Source organism: Acinonyx jubatus, chromosome D4, assembly GCF_027475565.1.
Source record: "Acinonyx jubatus isolate Ajub_Pintada_27869175 chromosome D4, VMU_Ajub_asm_v1.0, whole genome shotgun sequence".
In the NCBI taxonomy this organism is placed as follows: domain Eukaryota; kingdom Metazoa; phylum Chordata; class Mammalia; order Carnivora; family Felidae; genus Acinonyx; species Acinonyx jubatus.
The window spans coordinates 49,450,441-49,474,193 of record NC_069391.1 but is presented as its reverse complement, the minus strand read 5'-3'; the positions used below and the strand labels follow the sequence as shown (position 1 = coordinate 49,474,193).

At 42.5% G+C, this 23,753-nt stretch overlaps 1 protein-coding gene across 2 annotated transcripts in view; it reads right to left on the bottom strand.

Annotated features, from left to right (window-relative positions):
* Window positions 1-23,753, bottom strand: part of SLC24A2 (solute carrier family 24 member 2) — a 250,170-nt gene that overhangs the window by 58,000 nt on the left and 168,417 nt on the right. The window contains exon 5 of one of the 2 annotated variants that reach the window (XM_027047182.2): window positions 13,345-13,395. The exons of the other annotated variant lie outside the window; for it this stretch is intronic. Coding sequence (XP_026902983.1) covers window positions 13,345-13,395 — 51 coding nt within the window. The remainder of the gene's footprint in view (window positions 1-13,344; window positions 13,396-23,753) is intronic. 2 annotated transcript variants of the gene reach the window in all.

Below are 23,753 nucleotides of genomic sequence, written 5' to 3'. Positions count from 1 at the left end.
GCTCCATGAGGGGAGGGCTTTCCATTGGTTTTGTTCCCTATGGCATCCCCAGAGCCCTGTAGGGCTTGATAAATCGTTGTGTTTGGGTTTCCAGGCAAGCAGTTGAGGCAACCACTCCTTAATATGTTTCTTGTTGGCTAATGACCCAAAGTAAATCCTTCCAGGTCTATGCAAACCCAAGGCCCCAGTGGGACTGAGTCTACATGTGGAATCCCAGGAACTTTCTGAAGGTAAATAGGAGAAAATGGGGTGGACGAGGTGTCCACAGTCCAGGGGCATGCCAGTCATCCTCTTTCTGCACATCACCAGGGCTGGCAAAGTAGGTGCTGAGAGGGGCCTGTGCAACACAGAGGAGGTACAGAGAGCACAGAAGAAGGCACAGAAGGTTGAAAAGGGGGCTTTGGCTCCTCCTTGTTCATTAAAATGCTTCCCATTTGTTAAGGCCTCACTGAAGGCCCCACCTGAAGGTATCTAATGATATTCACACCCCCCTTCCCAAGGGGAAATCCATCATTCCCATGGCACTTTGATTATACCTCATCGTAGTGCTTATTTCTTTCAGTTGGCTGCTCACATGCCTGCTTTCCCATCAGATAGCAGGTTGCTCTGGGGAAGGGACCTTCTCTCACCATCTTTTATCCCTCAACAAGCATCTTAGAATGATGCTTGGCACAGTGTATGCACTCACTGAATTCCAGTGAAGTTCTCCCTACATCAGCTCTCTTAGGAATGTGAGCTTTGCTTTCAAGTGAGTACGGATCACAAACAATCATCCACTCTGTAAATATGAACCAGACCCGTGCTATGTACCAGGCAGTGTTTGGTGAATAAGATAAATCTAGCTCGTGCCCTTGTAGAGTCACAGCCTGGAGACAGAGAGACAAAAAACAAGGACTTAAGATTCATGATGGTGGGGGCCTTCTCAGAAGGGTATGGAAACTCAGAGAATAGGGAAAGTTCCAAGATACAAGATACCACTCAGCAGCTTGAAGGAATAAACTCCTCTTCCATTCTACAAACTGTCCTCATGGAGCAGATTATTCACCTCACAGGATCTGGCCTGATTTTTATTCTTTTCTTTCTTTTCTTTTTTAAAGTAAGCTCTATGCCCAACATGGGGCTTGAACTCAGATCTTGAGATCAAGAGTCACATGCTCTAATGACTGAGCCAGCCAGGTGCACCCTGATTTTTATTCTTGAAAGGAAAACATTACAAAATTTTTCATCTTAAGCAAAAATGCCAAGAACATAGAGTTTATTTATTCTTATATTTATTTTTGAAGCACAACCTCTAAATCATTTTTTCTAATTTTTGTGAAGCATCATGTAAAACTGGTTGTTACGACTACACTGATAATGGAAATTAAACTAGTATTGTAATAAAGTATTTTGTAAAATGTCTTTAGTAAATATTCTGTGAATGAACCATATAATAAGGTAATCAACATAATTTGGTTGTAGTTATTTTTATAGATCTAATCATAGGACTAGTTTCTGTAATTAATGAGAATATATACATAATTGTATCTCAACGGCTGGCCATCATACAATGAAATGAAGCAGCCAGATTTCCTTATTAAGGCTTTAAAAAATGATTTTCCAGAAGAATGACCTTTGGAATCAACTGTAAAGAATGGATCTGTCCGCATGTGAACTGATCCTATCAACTCCCCTAGCAGGGTCACCTTATCAGTGGAAATATGGAATGCTTTCATAAATATTTTGGAAGATTTTCAATGCTTTTCAAAAGTTGATATCTTAAAGATTGAGATTTTTGTCCTTTATTCCAGTTCCTTGACTCTGTCGTGCCTTTGCCTACTCACTCACTATGACTCTTCAGTCCTTCCTTTTCCCCTCAGCATATAATCATGGTTAAGTCTCTCCACTGGGAACCTTTCTCTTGACTTGAGGTTTCCTGCTGGCACTGCCCTCACTTGCCTTCCCTTCACAGCCAAGTCTCTGGAGAGGTCAGCCTATGCTGGTACCTCTGGGTCGCCGGGGCTCCTTTGCTCACCTCTTCACCGTGCACCCGGCCTTTGTCAGCATTGCTCCACTGAATCCACCCTTGGCCACTTTTGCCTCCACATGACTGGGTCTCTCAGTGCATCTGATATTCTTCATCCCAGTCCAAACTGATTTTCCAGGACTCCTGAGAGTGACACTTAGGTGTCACACTATTCTTCAGGCTCCCTCCTCGCTCCCTGTCCCCCACCCCCACATTCTGCCAAAGAACCCAATGGACCTCCACCTGAATATCAGTGATTCCCAAATTCAGATCTCTAGCTCTGATCCTCTTATCCAATGGACTTCTGAACACTTCACTTGCAAGTCCCCTTCACAGTAAAACTCAACATGCCCGCCACTCCCACCCATTGTCTTCCTCCTAGGAATGTGCCCATCTGCTTGCACTTTCTATTGGTGATTTCTCACTCACAGTGTTTTCTAGCCATCTTAGAGGTCCCCTTGTACTCCACATTCAATTAGTTACCAACTCCTTCAGAGTCTACTTTTGAACACTTTAGATCCAACATTTCCAGTGTGGATGTTGGTTACAGTCTCTTGACTGATCGCCCAGTTTTTAAGTTACACTTCTTGTGGCTTGGAATGCTCCACACTTGTTATTTGCATGTCTCACTCCTTTTTAAGACTCTGCTTCAAAGCATCTCATCTTTCAGGAAACTTTCCCTGAATTCCTTTCCTGGGCTGGCAAGGCACCCTGGTACGTTTCTCTATCACAGCACTGATATCCATCCTATCATACCAGTTATCATAGACCCTCAGAGGTATTCTACTGACCTCTCTCCAACCAGCTGGATAGGGCTACCATTTTTCATCTGCTCCCCAATGCCTACTTCCTAGGCTGGTCCTCAATAAGTATTTATGAATATACCAACATTAACACAAACAACAAAGGGTGTGTGTGTGTGTGTGTGTGTGTGTGTGTGTGTTGGTTAGAGCACTTGCTGTATAAAAATCTATTCATAGCTTCCTTCTGGGGGTAGAGAAACAAGGAAGGACCGGAAACCTGCAGAAACACTGCTGAAAACTCACCAGGCACTCTTCTTGGTTAATGCTGTGATTAAGCCTCTAAAGTCTAATAGTGTTTACAGTCAATATTTATCTATTTTGAGGCTTTTTAAAAAGCATATAATCTAATCAAACCCAGGCAAAATTGGGATTTCACAAACCAAAAAACTCACAGTGAGGATCAATGGCAGAATACAGTGTCTCAGGAAAAGAGCCAGCTTACTGACCTTAGCTGAGGCTGACACCGCTTGAGAGCTAATGTTCTTTAGCATTTTAGGTCACCTGCTTTATTATTTTAGGAACTTAATTTCCCAAAAATTTCTGTCTCATATACACGGATACAAGTGGCTCAAAGGGGTTCGAAATTCTCAAAGGGGTTTCTCTGATCTCAGCTTTGGAGTTCTGAGCCAGGTAGCGGCTGACAGATGATGGAAGGTTTGACTGTCTTTCTCGTGTTCCTGTCCCTTGCCCCCTGTGGGTATCTGAGAGATAAACGAATAAACAATCACTGTATAGGGCAGGCCTCAGATCTCAAGACTTGCCAACATCTAGCCCCACTACTACCGAATGGGTGCAAAAGATCTCTCCAGAGTCAGTTTTCAAAGCCCATATCTTGGGTGTGTCTCTGCAAGTGGGTTGTGACATTAACGTATTCATTTGAGCCAAGTTGTTATTTGTTCACAGCACCTGACACATTGTGGGTGCTGAATACACATGTATTGAATGGCTACTCTTTTATATAAAAAACAGAACATGAAACAGTTCTTTCTTCTGATGAGCCTATATATCACCCAATTATTTATCCTGATGTGAAATGAAAGATCTTAGATTTGGCTGGCATTTATTCAGGAGCACCCACTGTTTTACGTACATACGTCATCTCCTGTCACCAGGATTTCATGTGTCTGTGAATCGTCAGTTGATTTGAGCTCCTATTTCCTAGTTTCTGGAATCCTCAATGTTACATCGTAAACCGGTGCCTGTAGAGATCTCATTTGAAGCATGGTTTTGCGACAGAAGTGCCGACACATGCTGAGTGTTCTTAACTAAATGCTACTGAGGGCTTAGTGGTCCATGACTAAAATGACATGGTTCAGTTCATTTCAGAAGTAATCAAAAGAGAATCTTACCATGCATAATTGAACATGCCAGCCTCCTGGTATTACAGATTCCCACTTTTTCTTTTTTGTAAGAGAAAGCTTCATGGGGGTGGGAAATTATATCATTAACTTGTAATAATAGTATTCAAGTTTGACTAATGAAGGCAACTTAGCATTTTCAGCTCTGGGGATGTCAGAAATAGACAAAAAGCAGCATCCACAATTTGCCTTTTGCTGCAACTTAACACCTTCTACATATGCAATGTGGCAAAATCTGCCTTTACTTGCCAGGTCCGATCTTTCTGCTTTTACTGCTGACAGTTTAGATCATGAAAATAAGACGCAATGAAGTCTGAAACTCTGGATGTATTCTAATTAGACTTCCTTGGTCCTGGTTTTCAGGAAGACCGTGGATTCACCCACGCAGCTGGTTTGGTCTTTCTGACAGATCTGACAGCAGTTACTAGCTGGTTAGTCTGATTATGCACCTACTAGGCTGCTGTCTTCCTAAGATCCAGCCCCAGGAGATACTTGTAAGAATACATCTCTAAAAAAGTAATGTGGTTAATAAATGGCGAGGCAGTACATGTTGGGGAGGGGTAAGGCTCAGCCTTACCGAGAGCATCTGTGGCTAGAAAAATCCTCCGGTGATGGCAAGTTGGACTGAATGAGTTAAACCATGAACCTGGAATGAATGAAACGTAACATGGTATGGGAAATGGTGTCCGTGCACAACGGGGGCTCCCCACTTTTGGTAATTGGAAGGCAGAAAGTTAACTTGCAGTGTACCTTTCAGATATTCTGCAGGGATGACAACAGTCTTGTGCTAAGGGGGGCACATGATGTGGTGGAAATTGGATATTCGGTGTAGGAAGAATAGCCTTGTCATTTAATTTAGAGGAAAGACTTCCATCATAACTGAACCCTGGCTTTAACTCAACTTTGGTAAAAGAAAAAAAATCTGGCTTCTGAAATCAGTAAATTAGAAGGCAGTTACAATGCAAAGGCTGATCTGCTTTGTAAGGACTGTTCAAGGGACTTCATTAAGTTGGTTTGAGGAGCTCTCATTCACTGTTGGTGGGAAGATCAGCTAGTGCAATTCCTTTGGAGGGCAATTTGGCAATAGCTTTCAGAATTTGAAATGTGTATATGCTTTGATCTCGCATTTCTATTTCTAGGGATTTATTTTATATGTATATGTCTTCCATTCAGTAGAATTGGCTATATGGGGAAAGATGCTCATGTGGTGTTCTAATAATTGGATAAATCAACAGAAATGGAAATATTGTAAATGGCCATTGACAGGGGACTGATGGGAAGGACTTATCATGCAAGAGGCAAGCAGCAGAATACGATGTAGCTAGTAAAGGATAAGGAAAGTGCTGATATGGAAACGTCTCCACTATATGCTAATAAATAAAAGCCAGATATAGAGAACGGTGTATAGAAGAAAAGCATGTATGTTAGAAAATAGATGACAGTGGTTAACTCTAAGGAATGAGTGGAATCTGGGGTAAAAGGGAGACTCATTTTTATTGCTTTCCCTTATGTCATGTTTGCTTTTTACTTCTGTATGCATGTAATGCTTTTTTATAATTAAACGGAATAGTTAAAATTAATTTGCAGTTATAATTTTTACTGTGCTAAAAGTTTGTATTTGCAACTAAAAGAGAAGGTAGTTATTCTTTTAAAGGTCTATTTCACAGGAACTGTCTTTTGTAATACCTCCTATATATAAAACCACATTAATAAACAATTTGTCTATGAGCTGGATCAAATAATACACAAGCCTTCTGTTTCAGAAGCTGTGGCCCAGGAACCTACCTACCCACAGTCCTGGTGGCAGCTTACCCAAAATGTAAGATCAAGTTTTCAAAAGATTTAATCTCAGAAGTAGACTCTAAACCAGTGCCTGCCATCACATTTAATACAAGGAACTAGGAAAGAATCTTGGACATGGGACTCAAAGGGCTATCAAGGTGTCCATTATCTGAACACTCTTCTGACAGAGGCTACCTTGGCTTCTCCAGAGGAGGCGGACTCACTGGCTTTTGAGGCAGGCCATTGCATCTTCGGCCATGTCTGTAGGAAAGGTCTTCCTGTGCTGGGTTGAACCCTCTTGCTCTCTGAATTGAGGAAGCCTCCTTCTTCAACCTTCTCACCCCCAGCTGGACTTAAGGGGTTCCCCAGTGCTCCCTATCCTGGAAAGATGGACCCTACTTTATCAGTGCAAACTGCCTGGGGGGCCCCTACCAAGTAAGAACTTCTAACACATTGTTAGGTTGTTCCCATTCCATCCTGTATCCTTTTCCTTTCAGCAGAGCCTCTGGGTGATCCAACACCATCCAGACCTTCATCTCCATGTGGCTCTGAAAATGCCTGACCTGACTCAATCTCACACCTCTGCCACCAGTAAATCTGTCTCTACGTCCTTAACCTCTGCTTTGAATATTCTCTTTGCCTTTCTGTTTCCTGAGGGCCCTTTGTCTCTCATGGCCCTTGAAAGGGGCAGGTGCTTGTCTCTCCAAATGGCCCACATTCCATCCCCCCTTTCTCACTACTTCCAAACCATTTCTTGTGCCTTTGAAGCATAAGCCACCTCTACCACCTCTATGGCAACTGACTTCCTCATCAACCTTCTCTCATTCCAGAACCCGCTACTCTTTTACATAGCTCCTGTTACCAGCTTCGGTAATAGGTAAGCCCCGCAACACTTGGCTCGTCACCACCCTAACCTGCTCATTTCCAGCTACCCTCTCCCCTAGCTCACCTTATTCACCCACTCCTGTGGTCAGATCTAGGCTTCATCATTAGCAATAATGGTACCACTTCCAAACTCCTGACTTGAAGCATCTCACTTTGCGTCCATCACTCTCTTTGTATGGCAGCAATTCTTTGATTTTACTGGTCAATTCATTGATGGTATCACCTTTTCATTGCCTTCTTGTGGAACAGTTCCTTTGGCTTCTGGGATGCCCTTCTCTCCTGGTTCTCTGTCCACCCTAGTTTTCCTTGCTGGGTCTCCCCCTTCTTCCCAGACTCTAACCTTTGGAGTCCACAGGGTCAACCTTGACCTCCTCTTCCCTACTGATTAGGTCAGTATTCTTCTCCAGTTCTGTAGCTTTAAATAACACCTATATTGCATGACTCCTAAATTTGTATCCATAGCCCTGGCCTTTCTCCCAAGATACACACTCCATTTCCACTGCTTCCCCCACATCTCCATTTGGATATCTCACAGGTATCTCAAATTTAACACGAATTCTCAACATCCCTCACACAGCTTGCTCTGTTCTCCATATTCCCTATCAACATATAATTATACAAAAGTGATATTTCTCTTTTGAGGAGAGATTGCATGTTGCCTATCCAGTATCTATTTCCTTTTCATTTCCTAGTGACATAATACGTAAAGCTGGGGGACAGCAAATCACCCAGTTTAATAAACTACATCTCCGAGCTTCCTTGAAATGAGGTGCAGACATGTAACTGGTTTTGGGCAGTTTTACTGGAAGGGTCTAAAGGGAAGCCTCCTCAAAAAGAAGACAAAATAGCTGGGGAAAATCATGTTGGCTCTTCCTCCTTCCTGGAATGTAGACATGATGACTGGAGCTCTACCAGCAGCCATCTTGGACCACAAGGTGCCCTTGAGGTTGAAAGTCATATACTAGGATTATGAAGAAGATGGGATTGGTCTTGGATTAGTGAAGAGCTTCCATATCTGCCACATACTGCCTACCTCTGGACCTCTTTTACTTGAGAGAAAAATTAACTTCCATCTGACCAAAGCCACTGTTAATTCGGATTTTCTACTATATACAGCTGAACATATCCTGCCTAATACATCAGTGTATGTAACACAGTCTTATCCATTTGGGCAAAGATTAAATTATAATGTGAAGGCCACAGGTAATACCAAAGATCTGTTTTGGGACTACGTTTTCAGAGGATACATCTTTGGTAATGGAAAATACTGTTAAATTGTATTCCAAAATTCAATTTCTCCTTGAAAAAGAACTGGACTATTTCACTGCAGTTAAGAACATCAAATGACTGGCTAGACTATGTGACCTTAAAGGCTTTTACTTCTTTAAGATAATGGGGGTTTTCAAAACTCAGCCACATGCTTAATTTAGGACCCCATCATTCAGGTTAAGACATTAGCTTTTCAGTTTGGTAAAGAAAGGGGCTATTGGTTGCCATGAAGTAGTATCTTTAATCTCATTAAGGAAAAGATAATTGTAATTTTTGCCCTTGACATTACAACAACTTTTTATATCTTTTTTTCTTACACAAATGAACAAAGACTTCTTAAATGATAAAGAAATTATTTTTCCTGGAAATGGCTAGTGTTAAGGGGCAATGAGTTTAGGACAGTACACTGCAGGCAGCTTCCCCATACATTGCTTCTTTGCAAGATATTAGTCAGGATTTCTGTCTATCTACCTATCTATACGTCTCTATGAACATTTATCTCCAAAGAGTAAAAGTTAGTTCCATCTAATACAATGGATGGCAAGGTCTCTTCTCCTTTTAATTCATGTGTTCAACCACACAAGGATGTTTTCTTTTGAGCTAGCTTTCTACATTTTCACCTAATTTTAGTAAGAAAGCAAACTTCAACTTTTTGAGAGTTTTCCAGAATGAGAATGGTGTGTAACTTGGATATCTGCAGGTGAGAAATACACTATGGGTTATTAGCTCCAGGTAAAAATTGGAGATCGCTCTTTCAAGAATATGCAATATTACTACACAAGGAGATAAAAGGATGGCTGCCCATGTAGAGTGGTCTGAGGTCACCAAAAGGCCGCTTCTAGAGTAATTTGTTCGCATCCCTGGAGGCATCTTATTATAGAAGGAAATGCAGTGCTTTGGAAGAGTAAGCCTTACTAACCTATCAAGTCTGGCAAAATGTGTCATACAGAGCAGGTGCTCAGTTATTATTAAGTGAACACAGGATCAGGTGGCCAGTAGGTGTTGTCATCTTGGGATGCAGGAATGAGGCAATGCAGACATCACTTCTCTGAGAAGCCTGTCCTCATTTCCCAAGACTGAATATGATGCCTTCCACTGGACTCTCCCTGCACCTTGGGTCTGTCCATCATACTACTCATCTCTTTGCCTGTGTCTCCCACTAGAGTGTGAATTCTTTAGAAGGACTGTCTTCAATCAGCCCTGGACCCGGTCCAATGCCTGGTACTTACTGAGTGTTGTTGAGTGGATGTATTAGAGAATGAACGAATGAATGAATGAATGAGTGAATGGATGAATGAAATTCTGATTAGCTTGGGGTGAGGAGGAGGCTGGGTGTGGCCTAGGGAGGTCTTCCAGTTTAGTTTCTAAGGCACCTGAAGATGAGGGAGGGAGAGAGAGGGCTCTGAGGGCAAGGTCACTTTTTGTCAAAATGTCATGATTTTGTCCAATGTCTGAGAGTGAGTATATTGTCTTATTAAAATAACCTTTTTATGGTGAAGTGTCCAAGTAGCGGTTCATGTTTTATTCAGGAGCTCATTGTTGTTCACTCTATGATGCCCTCATTCTAAGTCTGTAGTTTAAACCCTTCCCATGATTGGTCTCCATCAAGCATTTCTTTCCATTCCCTATTCTGACGCCAATTTGAACGGTCCATTTCCTCACACCCACCTTGTACATCAAACTACAGCAGTACCAAGAGGGCAGAGCTTGGGTGTGCCACGGTCCTGACTTTGGGTCCCAATTGACCACTTAGTACCCCTGAGTCCCAGAGCAAAATACTTTACTTCTCTGAGTCTTAGTTTCCTCATCTAATAGAACACTTTGAACTTTGGCTTTCTCATCTTCGAAAAAATCCACCTTGTGTGGTCATTATAAGGATTAAATGACACCCACTGCACTTGGCAGGTGGCCAGTAAAGGTTGGTGTGTCCCTATCCTTTGATTCCATCCTCAGCCTGGTAGGTCAGAACTTATCACCCTTCCTTCCCCAGTTTATCCCATATTTACTGATCCTTGGAACCCAGTTCATTTTCTCCACAAAATCTTCCCCCTGGTTGAAAGCAATCCTTCCTCTTTCTGGAGTCTGCCATTTTCTTCCAAATATCTATGGTACTTACCACTTTCTTCCTGGTGGCTCAGTGGTTACTGTGTTTCATTTTTCTCCCTGTCTATAAATTCTGCAGGGGGCAAATTGCTCACCTTTTAATCTCGTATTTCCCCAAAGCACTTAGCAACATAATTTGCATATAGCAGGGCCTTAAAATAACGAGCTGAATATGTTCAAGACAATTCTCTATATTTAGGAAATCATCACTCAATTCCCCTTAAGATATGGGGTAGCATATATAACCCATCTTTCCACTGCTCCACTTGAGGGGGGCAAAAACGGGCCCTCATTTAAAGTAGCTGACCTCACATAACATCCAGAGGATTTCCTGGAAATAGTTACAAATGAGGACTAGTCATATGGGCAATTACAATAAAGCCCTGCTCAAGAGCTAGTCACATTTCTAAAAGTGTGAAAAGAAATGCTTCAAATGGAGAGGGGTATTTCCTGAAGGTTAGGTAGCCTACAGCGATTGCCCCAAACATCTACATCTTTATGACACTTGCTTCTGTCGTACAAATGGAAGCAGCACAAATCACAGTTACTATTTTCAGGGGGAGGGGGAGGGGGAGGCTCTCGAGTGTTTGAAGGAGTCACATGTAGCTGTTGCCTGGTCTGAGGTTACTGGGCTGGCTTTGAATCTTTCAGACAGAATCCCAGAATTAGCTTTAAGCCAGGCCTCGCTTGTCCTGGAGGTGAAGGGTGTGGCTTGATGTGGCTAGAGGAAGACCTGTTCCAAAGTATTCCAAAGTATTTCTGTGAGTACTTGAGAGGGATGGCTATGTGTCTGGAACACTTCTTAATCTTTCAGAGGCTCCTATTCCCAGTGAAGGATAGCACCTTGATCAGCATTTCTAAAACAGTCCCGCAAGAGGTTCCGTGGAAGAAAGAGGCCTTTCATCAAAGAAGTCTGGGCAAGAAACTTCATCCCTCTTTATGCTTTACTCGATGCTGCAATGCACAGGAGCACACGGAAGCCTCTGACAGGTCACGTGGCAAAGAAAACTCAGGAGCTTTTCCACTTTATTAAACTAGGAAATCAATCTTACCTTCTTTATTTCTGGGGTGTGGCAAAATTCCTACTGACATCATATGAAATGAGTTTATCACAGAACACACTTTAAAAATGCAGCCTGAGCCACTATTAGCTGTTATGGTAGTAGGGGTGAAAGTTCAGCTAAGAACTGGACACAAAGGGATACGCAAGAAGGGATGGGAAAGTGAAGAGAAGTCGTAAGAAATGTTAAAGGTGGCCCATGAGGGCCCCCAAACACAATTTCACAGCCCTGCTAAGGGCCGGCATGATTTTGACTTTATTTTCCTGCCTAGAAAGCCCACGTGTTACTAGGTGGGTGGATCAGATTGGAAGTACTGTTTTTTTGCATCTTGGTGTGGCCTTGAGTTGTCTGGTTTAGGGAGGCCGAGAAAGGACACCAACTCTTGCTCTAATGGATGTGGAAAGAGGAAGGAAAGGAACAGAGTAGGTGAGAAATGGGGCAACTGAGGCAAGAGCAGGGCAGATGCTGCCCCAAGAATGGGAAGTGAAGGGTGGACGGCAGAGGACAGGAAAGAGGAAAGAGAGAGAGTAGACGGTCGTGACAGGGCAGGGAGAAGCTAACAGATCCCCCCCACCCTCCACCTTGCTGCTGGAGCCATGAAACTGAGGCTGGGGGCTGGGGAGATGCCCAGAGGCGAGTCCCAAAGCTTTGGCTTCTCAACCCAATTGCCAATAAAAACCCAAGTGATCTGAAGACATGGAATACAAATAATAGCTGGCACAGGAGCCCTCCTTTAAGGTCTGGATTGCTCTTTCTATCCTCTTGGTGGTAGGACACTTATTCTCATAGGTAGCTTTCTGTCCCTGGCGCTCTCATTTCCCCAGGTTGTTGGGAGGATCCTGGGCCATAACGGGGCCCGGCATGAGACCCTAATAGGGGCCTGCTGCTTTAGAAAACACCACAGTGGTTAACTGAAAGTGCAGGAATAGCCTGGGTGTTGTACAGAAGCCAGAGTTGTGTGCGAGGGCGGGGAGGCGGAGGAGCTTCCTCTTACCAGGGGCTGTCAGATGTTCCGCTTCTTTGATGCAAAGCAACTAGGAGATCTTGGGCAAGCTAAGGCAACTTAGAAATACTAGAAGCTGCAAACAAGATATGCAACACATTGGGGAGTTTCGCTCATGTCCAAAGCCAAAATTAGCTGATTCCTCTTCTGGACTACCTTTTGATTGCTTGTCAGTATCAACGTAAAAATCATGTAAAAACCCAAACGTTTCATACCTTATAAATATTATTTGTTACCCAAAAGATGGAGGCATGTGTGGGGTGAAATGGGGGAAACAGGGTAACTCCCTTCACAAGAGTAAACCTTTCCAAGTGTTCTTCCATGGTGAACTTATTTCAGAGAAGGGATTCTCATTGGGTCAAGGTTGTGCTCCAGGAATGGTGCCTGGAGTTCATTAGTAAATTCATTTAAAAATAAATCTCTGCCAGCCTTCATTTACTCAGGGGAAATGGTTACAAGGCTATGCTCAGTCTCACAAAGCATGAACCCCAGTGAATTCAATTCCACCGGCTGGAACTGTGGCCTCGGCCTTTCCGAGCAACGCTCTTGGATGAATGAGTGAGCAGGGACTGTGGGGACTGAGGACATGAGCTCACAGCTGTCTGCGCCAGAAACTGGTCTCTAGCTGGTTTTGGGTTGAGGAGTTGAGATCACTCTTTCCTTTGCACAAATCAGAACATCCACTCCCTCTGAAATTCAGGGCATATTAAGAGTGCTGATTGGATGTGTTTCTATGTGTTGTGAGCACGTGGGGGAAATAATGCTGACACAGTGGGTGTGTGCTTGGGCTTACGTCGCTGACACCATTTCTCTGTGTGTGTGTTACACAACTGACATGGTTTGGAGCATCTGAATGGAATAACATGATTGCCCATGGTATTGCACATCTCCAATCCCAAATAAACACGATGGCAAAAACTAGACAAAAATGTGGAAAGAATAATAAATCACACGATGTCACTGAAGTCATGCAAAGAGGGAAAATAAAAGATTAAAAAAAAAATGGGCAAGCACCAGACACCATAAATGAAAAAACAAAAAAAGCCAATGCATACAATTCTAAAATCATTCTTACCTTCTTCAGTCATTGTGTCATAATATTTTAGTTTTCCATATGATCCAAGTTCTACAACATCACAGTAAAAGACACAAAGATAAGGAACGAGCTGTAATGCAAGAACTTTGTTTTTACACATTCTTAATTAATCAGATTCAGAGTTATACTGTCAAATTCCGCAATCGTTAACTATATAGAGATGTGCAAACATGGGCCATGTGGCAGACAGCTTTCACGGCCCATTTTCAGAAATCACTTAAAATATATTATTCTACTGGGGGTAGGATGTGCCCTGCATTACAGAATAGGACACAGTTATTTTAACATCCCATGAAACAGAGTAGTTGGCAAGTTCACACCGGGTCTAGCCTAGCCCTATAGTTTGTATAGAGGTGACGCTCTAAGGGAAAGGGCCAAACGAGGACAATGTCCAGGCCCAGTGGGGCTTGAGGACTGGGAGTCCTTGCCATGGGACAGCAGGCCCAGAAATTCATTTCCTAGCTCCTCTCCAACAGAACCACTTCCTAGAGATTAAGGAGGCTACCTGGGAAAACCCAAAATGCAAAACCAGGTTCTGAACTCCGTGCACTTTTATCTCATAGATTAGATAGAAAACACTGAATACCATGAGTGCGGCCTGCTGACAAGAGCTGAAAAAGGTGTGGAGTGCTCTGGAAGAGGGAAGCCACCTGGCTCAGGCAGGTGACAGAGCAGCCCCATCTCCCAGCTTGAGGCATCGCCTGTGGCTCCTTAGACTGCAGTGGGGAGGGGCTATCAACAGCCCCTCCTGTGCGCAGATCACCAAAGGACTCACTGTCACCGACACCACTGGCAGAAAGCAATGCTGTGCTGAATCATCTGGGGATGCTGAATCAGCCTGGGTTGGGGAAGAGAGGAGGCCGGGACGCGCCATTTCTGTTTCCTTAGTTCCATTCTAAAATAGAAACTTTAATTCTTGTTCATCTGAAAATTCCAGATTGTTTTAAGCAACATTGTGAGTAGGTTAAAAATATTTTTCCCGGTCATAACAACACTCTCCCAATAAACCTCAAGAAATTAATTAGACTCAAGAGATATTCCTGTGATTCTGCAGAAAGCCTCCATGGCTCATTAACTTAGGACGCCAATGAAAACCCACACATGAATCAACTAGTAATTGATGGGTTTTGTGTGCAAGATGAAGGATCCAGCTTAAAAGACAATAAGACATATCCTTCCATTTTACATTTATATTATACATTATAGAATATATATAGTATGCATATATCTATATCTGTATCTTTACCTATATCTATATACATATTCTTTTCCCATGCGCCTAAAATTTTACTAAAGCTATTTTAACACACCGATACAAAATTATGCCTTGGGGAGAAAAATCACCTCATCCTTATGCTTCTGCAAAAACCTGCCTACTCTGGATTTTGTAGCTACATGACAAAAGGTGCAAGCACTTCAATAAGAAATTGAATTTTGTGTAAATAACAAGAAAGTCTTTTTAATGACTTCTGGGGATTGATTCCGCAGAATATAATTTTTTTGGGGGGGGTATTTTAAGAACAGTAGTCTACTATATATATGACATCGCACAAGCTTGGAATTCTGAAATGATCTAAATACCTTCATAAATATTAAACACACGTTCATGGTAGCTTTACACGTAATACACGCACAAGCGCGTGTGTAAAATCTTAGAGTAAGTTGATGAATTGTATCAGCCAACTAATTTTTTTGTAGCCTCTCCTCCTCTCCTGAGGTAAAGCAGTAGCATAAGCAGCTGGCATTCTCTGTTCTTTGCTCAGGAAACAGAACGTGGGCAGCTCTGTGTTTGCAAAGTTGGGTGTAGACCATATTCTACACAGGAAAGATACACCATTGCAATTTTATGGGTCTGTCTTTTTAGATGCAAACCCTCCATATACCCATACGCATACACGTTTTCATGTATCACTTCCAAACTGTCAAACATCTGCTTGTGGCAGATGTGATTATTTTTTACCCCACCTCTTGTGGAATCAGGTATAAATAAATACAAACATAGTCTGTAATAATTTTATTTTTATATCGTGGAAGTTGGAACTGTTCATGTCTGACAATGCTCACACGTTGTTGCTGCTGTGGCAATGTCTAGATGGTTTCTTGGCTGCTTCCTTGGATGAATGGGACAGAGGGATAAGAACCGAAAGGAACATATCAAAAATGAGGCTAAGGGTGGTGGAAGATAAGGAACAACAGTAGTGAAAAACCAAAATACAACAGGTGACACAGCAACTCGAAGCACAGTGAGGAAGCAGGGCAAGGTCAGAGTACCTGCCCAAGTGAAGGGAATTATGTTTGTTGCTTACTAAAGCAAAGGCAGAAAAGAATGAGAAGGAAGCCAGTGTGCTAGAACAGTCTCGAATGCACACAGCAACAGGATGGTGAGATGGTGGGCTCAGTATTCTCATGCTTTCAAGTGGTTAGGACAGCATCCTGGGGTAGGTGGGGGTGCATCTCCAAGAGCTGGTGGCTCTCATTTAGGGGGGCACAAAGAGGGGTGTCACACGTGACTAGGATGAACACAACATGTACACGTAAGCCAGAGCACATTGTGCACCTGATTGGTGTCCTACAGACAATGAATGCCTCATGGAGAGTGGTCTTAGCCACTATGGCCTGAGAGGGCCTGAGAGGCATGAATGAAAATTCACCGGCAAGGGGAAATGGCCTCCAGTCAGCACACTTCCCACAGAAATTAACCAAGGTTCCTTTACACCATTGGATCAGGATTCTAACGGGGCCTCATCCAAGCTGAGTTTCTCTGGGATAGGAGGCAGTGAAGGAGTTCAAGAGAGGGCTGTTTAATCCCATCTAGCAACATCCATTATGTCAACGGAGCAAGAGGTAGCCAAGATCGGAAGAGGGATGAATCACCAGTGAATATCATCCTGGGTACCACCTGGTGTCTCTTCACTGTAACATATCTCTAAGAAGCCCACACAGCCTAAGAAAAAAATTCCAGAACCCAGTGGTTGGTGCTGGAGCTGAGCCTATAAGCCGATTGTGAATGCTGCCTGTCATGGCGACCCCCCCCCCCCCCCCCCCCCCCGCCTTGCTTTCACGCCATTTGGATCGTTGTGGCCACAGGCATCTTGCTCCAAGATCTGTAGGAGGGATGAAGTATTTCCACTTCCTTCCAGGTCCTGCCGGCAACATAACAACCTGCTTTAAGGTACCTCCTGATTCCTGTCCATACTTCATGATTGGTAAGTCAAGGGAAGGGTCTTATCTTCAGTCTCAAAGAATCTATGAATAAGAATTCATGTTTTGGGTTCCTAATCTCTTTTCCTAAGAAGGGCATGGACACATATTTCTCCTTCCAACACTGACTTTCTCAGCTCCACTTTTGAGGGTTTTGGCATTCTCAATCCTTTTTTCAGCAAACCTCCCCAGATAGGTGGAGGAGAAAAACGACTTCTCACCTTTCAGGCCTCAAAATTCTGATCTATAAGACAGAAATTCAATAGAAGCATCTATGCTGAGTTCCTTTTATTGGAATGAAAAACAGAGGTAGAGAAATCAGTGAGAACAAGTATTTATCACTTCAGTGTTAGCTGACAGGAAAAAAAAAAGATTAATTTGTTTATTGTTTTTTAATCAAAGAGCTTTATTTTTGGTACTGGTTTGGACTGCATGTGGAGACCTAAAAATTAAGGCTTTCTCAATACAAATGGGTGGTAGTCTCTCAGTAAAGTTGCCTAATACCTATCAAGAAGGTGTGTGCAGATACTGGATTATATCACAACCATGGAAGGATTATTTTCAGTAGCAAATGGAAGTTAAAGACATGGGCTTTGCAACCAGGGTGTAGGTTCGAATCCATGGTCTGCCACTTATTAGCTGTGTGACTTTGAGCAAATTGCTTGTCCTCTCTAAGCCTTGGTGTCCTCAGCTATATAGGGGCATAATTGTATCTATCCCATAATGCTGGGATAAAGAGTAGTAGATAAGACAACAACTCCCAATAAGCTACCAGGGATGGGCAGCTTTATTGCCGCAAGAACCCCAAGAAGCGTGAGGAACCCATGGGACACGGAGCAGAGCATTTAGAGAATCTGGTATTTTACACAGGTTTGTTAAAACAAATTCAACACTACTTAAAGAGGTTTTACACAGATATCTGCTGCTCAACAACAAAAGATACTTTGCCACGTCGGGGCCAGCATATCAAAGAAATTTCTTCATCAGTCCTGCTCTTCGACTCTTGGATCTATGCAGAATGCCAAAATTTGGACTGTAACCATTGCAATAGCATGTGACCATTCATCTGACCACGAGTGTTCTAGCTTGGGACCTTGGCAACTTCCCTTCTGATATTTGCACACAAGCCTGTCTGTCCAACTAGGCTGTCCATATGTCGGAGGCAGAGACCCTCTTCCTCTTAGATCCCTTCCAACAGAACCTAGAACAGTGCTTTTCTCTTATCACATGCTCTCCTCACATTTCTTAAATAAAGTATGTAAAAGTGCCCAGCTCCCAAATGACACTGAGGTTTTGGATGCTTCGTTTTGTTGAACTTCCCTAGAAGCTAAAGTCAGGAAGGCAGGCGCGAATGCCTGAAGCTTCTTGACTGACGATACCATGATAGCATCATCAAGGTTAAGAGTGCTTCTGAGTGAGATAGACAAGATAGCTAATTCAGAGCAGTGGCTCTACTCCTTATGAGCTGGGTGATCCTCCCTGGGCCTTGATCTCCTCTTCAGTAAAATGGGGACAAGAACAGTAAGTACCTATGCTCAGAGGGGTTTTTGGAGAATCAGATGAGAACAAGTATAGAAAGCACTTTGCATTGGGGTGACACAGGCATCCTTAGCAATTAGTACCCCTTTTCATTGTCTGCCAAAGCTCCCACATGAACATCAACTCAGCCTAGCAGGATGTTGCTGAATCCCCTTTAACCAGATTATCTCCGTGGACGAGCACCAATGTCAATGTCTATACTTGCCATACAAGTCAACAACACCCCCCCAGACTTCTTCCCTTAAACGCGAGGGAAACTGTCAGAAGAAAAACTTTCAGTTTAGTGAAAGGCTTCCCTGGCTAACTTCCAGAACCATATTTTGCAGTTTTAGCCCAAAGTGTTTTTTTTCTTTTTTTAATTTGTGAATTTATTTTCATTATTGAGATTTTGTGAACGGGTGGCTATGACAGTCGAGCCTTTGTAATTTCCCATCCCACTCCCCAACATAAATGTAGCATTTATATTTGCAGAGCTATTTAATTCTTAAGTTTCTTGTAGCATATCTGGGTTTACCTTTTTCTTGTCTCCTCATGTGAAAAACTTGCATCACAATAAACCTGAGTTCTGAGTTAAAAGGTGTTTTCTAATGCCGCCCGATTTAAAGCTTTGTGTTTGATTTCACCTCAAAAAAAGGCTGCTTGAGCCACCAGAATTAATTGCTTCCCATTACAAGGCTTTCTTTGGTCATTATTCTTTTATATCAGATCCATGCTGATGCAAGTAGTTTTTTTTTTTTAACTTAAAAATAACCTTTAAAGACTGAGGTTAAATGAGGAAACAACCATGAATCCTCACTTCTTACTCAAGTCAGAAGGAAAGGAATATTTTAACCTTCAAATTCTCACAAGAAGCTTTCAAAGTACTGACTCATCACAGAAGCTCTGCTCACCATTCCATGGAGGGGAATGATGCTCATGTGTTAAACTTCCCTAAGAGGCTCCTAATGTGTACACGCTTGCCCAGGGACAGCTGTACTTCACATGTGGCAACATACATATGTCACACACAAGGTGTCAACAGAGATGATCCTGCTCTATGGAGTTCTTTTCACATCTGACTCTTCCCGATCTATGCTAGTGAGTACTTCTTTTTCTTCTATGAGACGAAAACCTCTCACTTAGGCTTTTGGACGCCAGGCAACAACGGAGCAAATGAAAATAAAGGGCAAAGTGGTGGGTGATCTTCCATCAGCTACTGAGTTTCAACAGGATTTGGGAACACTCCTCTCAGAAATTCATCACCTGAGTCTTACGCCCTTGGGATCGAGCCCTTTCGTGAAACACTCTTCCTTTTAAGCTTCCTGCAAACCTAGACACGTTGGTTTGTTACGGCTCTTAGTTTTGTTTCCCATACTCGCCACATGTATTTCTGTTTGTGTCCTTCTGCTGACGTCATTCTGAGGCCCCAGCTCCCAGGAAATATTGATGTTACATCGGGAGTCAGAATGGTCCCCGGCATCTGGTCTGGTGTCTTGGAGCACAGAAGACATTCTGACAAAGCATGAATGAACCACAGGGTCCAGGTATGTAGGTGAGCACAGTGGGCTGGGGACAATGACAGGGAATGGTGTGATGATGGACAACTGGACAGTGCATGCATAAAAATGGGCAGTGGCCACGCACCTCCAGTCCCATGAGGAAATGCAGGTATAGCGTTGATCTGCTGATTATTCCAGGGAAGCCAGACACCTGGATTTTAATGTGAAAACTCCTGAGTTTTAAATGTTGGCGATAAATTCCAAATTAAAAAAACACCACCTGGGTCATATTGGGCTCATCGATTTGCAATCTTTGGTTTAAAATTGGGCTGCTCTGTCTTTTAAATATTAGTTGGATGGATGAATGAATGAACAAATGAGACCAACTAGGCTCTTTGAACTGGGAGGGGTTCTTGCTTACATAACCTTTCTCCAGAGGGTCAAGGACTTGGGCTCACTTCCTTGTCTGTTTCAAAGCTTACATTTGTGATGTAGGTACTACAATCTGCTCATCTGTGGCTTAGGAACAAATTGAACCTCATCACCTCAGGCTCCTCTGGGACCACCAAGGTGGATCTCATGTCAGGTCCACGAAGCAGCTATGATCTGTGACTATCCTTCTATATGCATGTTCTTGCCCAGCTGGCTCTGCCACACAAACAGTGGTTTTGTTTTGTTTTGTTTCAAATACTATTTTGGGAAGGAATGGAAGTTGCCCATTAGGTGTAACTGTTCCCAATTATCTTTCAGGGAACTATCTGGGTTAGAAAAATACAGTGGAAGGTTCTGAGAGGTAAGTTAGGACCACAGATGGAGATGCCGTATAATCACATGGGAATTATCATCCTCGAACAGTGAACAATAATGTGTGGTCATCACTGTGGATCATCCAGATGGTTCATAATGAAATGCCCAAGTGAGTCCCCAGATACTCTGACTTCTTATAAATTTGTCACCTAATTTGCAGCCTTGCTCCTCTGTGGTGTTGCTTAGCAATATCAATGGTTACTGATTTCTGTCCTGTGAGAAGCTGACTTGGGCCATATTTCACTGTAATTTACATGCTCTGGATGATCAAACAAGAAAAATGGGACCTGGATGTGCTGATCTGTTGCTTTCCTTTTGAGGTCGGTTGGGGGAGGGGGAGAGCACAGGATAGAGCAAGCAGGTTTCTGGAAAGTAATTTTAAAGAAAAGCAGTAAGCGACCTAGGCAGGAGAATCAACCCAAACGGTGTGGTTAAAAAAAGATTTCCCGAGCTTTTATGAGTATCCTTTTAATCACGTAATTAAAAACCTCAATGACAACCTTAACATAATTTTAAACACTGATACTTTGTCAGAATGTTTTTTTTCCCCAAAGGGATAGAGAAAAGCAAGTGATGATATAACATAACAGCTATATCATTTATAGTTTGGAGCCCTACAGACTTAACAACCAGGTCTGCTATGTACTAGCCCTGACACCTTGGGCGTGTTACCTAACCTCTCTGATACTCAGTTCCTTCACTTACATAAAATGGGACCAATAACAATTGTCTTGTAGGGCTGGGGTGAGGATTACAGGTACTTAACACATCACTGGCACATAATATTCATTAAACATATGGTAGGTATTATTATGGCTTTAAAATATCAGGGGTGCCTGGGCGGCTCAGTCAGTTAGGCAGCCGACTCTTGATCTCAGTTCAGGACTTGATCTCAGGGTTGTGAGTTCAAGCTCTGCATTGGGCTCCATGTTGGGTGTGGAGCCTACTTAAAAAAAAAAAGTATCTGTTGGTTTTTCCTTCAAAGAGATATCATTCTTCTGATCTTTACAAAATCAGAGAGAACCTGATATCAAGACACCTTCTCATCATCACGCAGAACATGGAGGTTTTGTAGCATAGTATAAGTTTTGGAGTCATTTGATGTGGGTTCTAATCCAGACTTTAATGCTTTTTTTTTTTTTTTTTTTTTTTTTTTGAGACAGAGAGAAAGAGTGTGAGTGGGGGAGAGGTGCAGAGCGGGGGGAGAGAGAGAATGCCAAGCAGGCTCCATGCTCAGCATGGAGACCAGCATGAGGCTTCATCTCATGACCCTGGGATCATGACCTGAGCTGAAATTAAGAGTCAGGTGCTCAACTGACTGAGCCACCCAGGTGCCCCCAGATTTTATTCTTATTAGATACATGACTTTGTAGTAAGATAGTCTTTCAGAGCCTTAGTTTCCCCATCAGAGTACTAATTCTAGAACTCCCTATTGTGTTGTTGTAAGATACTTTACTTGATGTCTGGAACATTGGAAGTGCTCCATAAATGGGAGCCATCATTCTTTAACTGTGCCAAAGCCCAGTGAGTGATGAGTACCCAGGCTAACATAAGTCACAAGAAATGACCACCTACCATTAGAAACTTGTTCTAACATCCTTTCACAAGCTCATATTGGAGAAGAAGCAGATAAATGGAGAAGAACGACAAAAATAACGACCCATTGTATCATGCCAAAGGAAGTCGATAAATGTTATATTCTTTTTTTTCCTTTTTCCTTTTTTTTTTTTTAAAGAGAAGGCACACATGTGTGAATTTGGGAGGGGCTGCGGAAGAAGGAGAGAGAGAATTTTAAGTAGGCTCCACACCCAGCATGGAGCCCAACGAGGGGCTCGATCTCATGACCGTGAGATCATGACCTGAGCTGAAATCAAGAGTTGGAAGCTTAACAGACTGAGCCACCCAGGTGCCCCTGTCATATTCTTTTGTATAATCTGACATCAAGTACATGGACACTGTTAGTATTATTTAGAGAACGTACAGCTCAGGGAAAGAGATAATATAAAGATCTTTAAGTTTTGATTTTCAAAAGGAAGGCTCAAAAGGGACTTCAGCTGTTTAGGAAAGTGGTATTGTTGAGTGGTTAAGAGAGTGAATTCTGGGGGCCAACAAATCTGAATTTGAATTACTTCTCTTGTGTCCTTAGGCAAATTATTTAATTACCCTAACTTTCAGTGTCCTTATCTATAAAATGTTATAATAGAAGTTCCTATCTCACAGGGTTGATGTGAAAATTAAATGAGTTAATTTAATAAAATGCTTAGCACAGTGTCTGGAACATAGTAAATGTGCAATTAACGGTGGTTATTATAATCACCCCTGTGAGCATCTATCCAGAGTTTTGGCTAAATCTTTGATACTTTCTCTGGTGTCTTCTTTTTCAGCTGGAGTTTCCAAAGACAAAATTATATTGTCACAGGTAATGAAAAACTATAGTTGGAATAGCAAAGAACACAGAATATCAGGTACCATCCATATAAAATTTGGAATTTATCTCTTATTTCAGAAAATCTGCCTGAGCCCTACTAATGGCAAGTTTCTAAAACATGTTTTCAATAAATTTGTGTGTGTGTGGGTAAAGGGTTAGGAAGCTAACAGTTTCACTAATGACATATTCTAACATCTTGGGCACATTTACGCATCTCTGGAAACTGAAAGGGTATGTTTGCAAAACCAAGCAAAATGTACTTCTTGACTGAGTCTTATCAAATTTGGGGTGCAGGACACTGACACATATCTCAGTCTTTAAAGTGGCCAAACACTCCATTCCATTTTCCTGCTCCTGCATTCTTTTTTTTTTAAAAAAAGGACTTATAAGGTGGTGTATATAGATAGGCCCACCATTTTCTTTCATAGACATAGGAGCTTGGTTCTATTACATATGACCAAGATCCACAGGGTGGGGCCCTAGATGTTACTGAAGCTTCCACATCATAAGCTACACTCACAACCCAACTGGTCAGGAAGCCCTATCAGTTCCACCCCTAAATATCCTCAATTCTGTCTTTTCTACTCCATTCCCATTGCCCCCGCCTTAGTCCGAGGCTCTTGCCATACTCTTATTTGAACTTCCAATTCCTAATCTTTCTCACCTCTGACTGTCTACTCTCACCTATGTTTCACACTTTCTAGGGGAATGTTTCAAAACACAAAACCAAAAAACAACAGCTCCAAATCCTACACTTTTTGTGTTGGACTTTTATTAGGTTTCCTAGTTTATTCAATCCTTTAGAACCCAGTTCTGAGGCTCCCTCCTGCAGGCAGCATCCCTGAACGCCCCCTGTCCCTAGTGGGAGTCACGCCCTCCTGTGCGTGTGTTCCAAGTACGTACTTTTGTTGTGTGCTCATCAAATGTACCTTAAC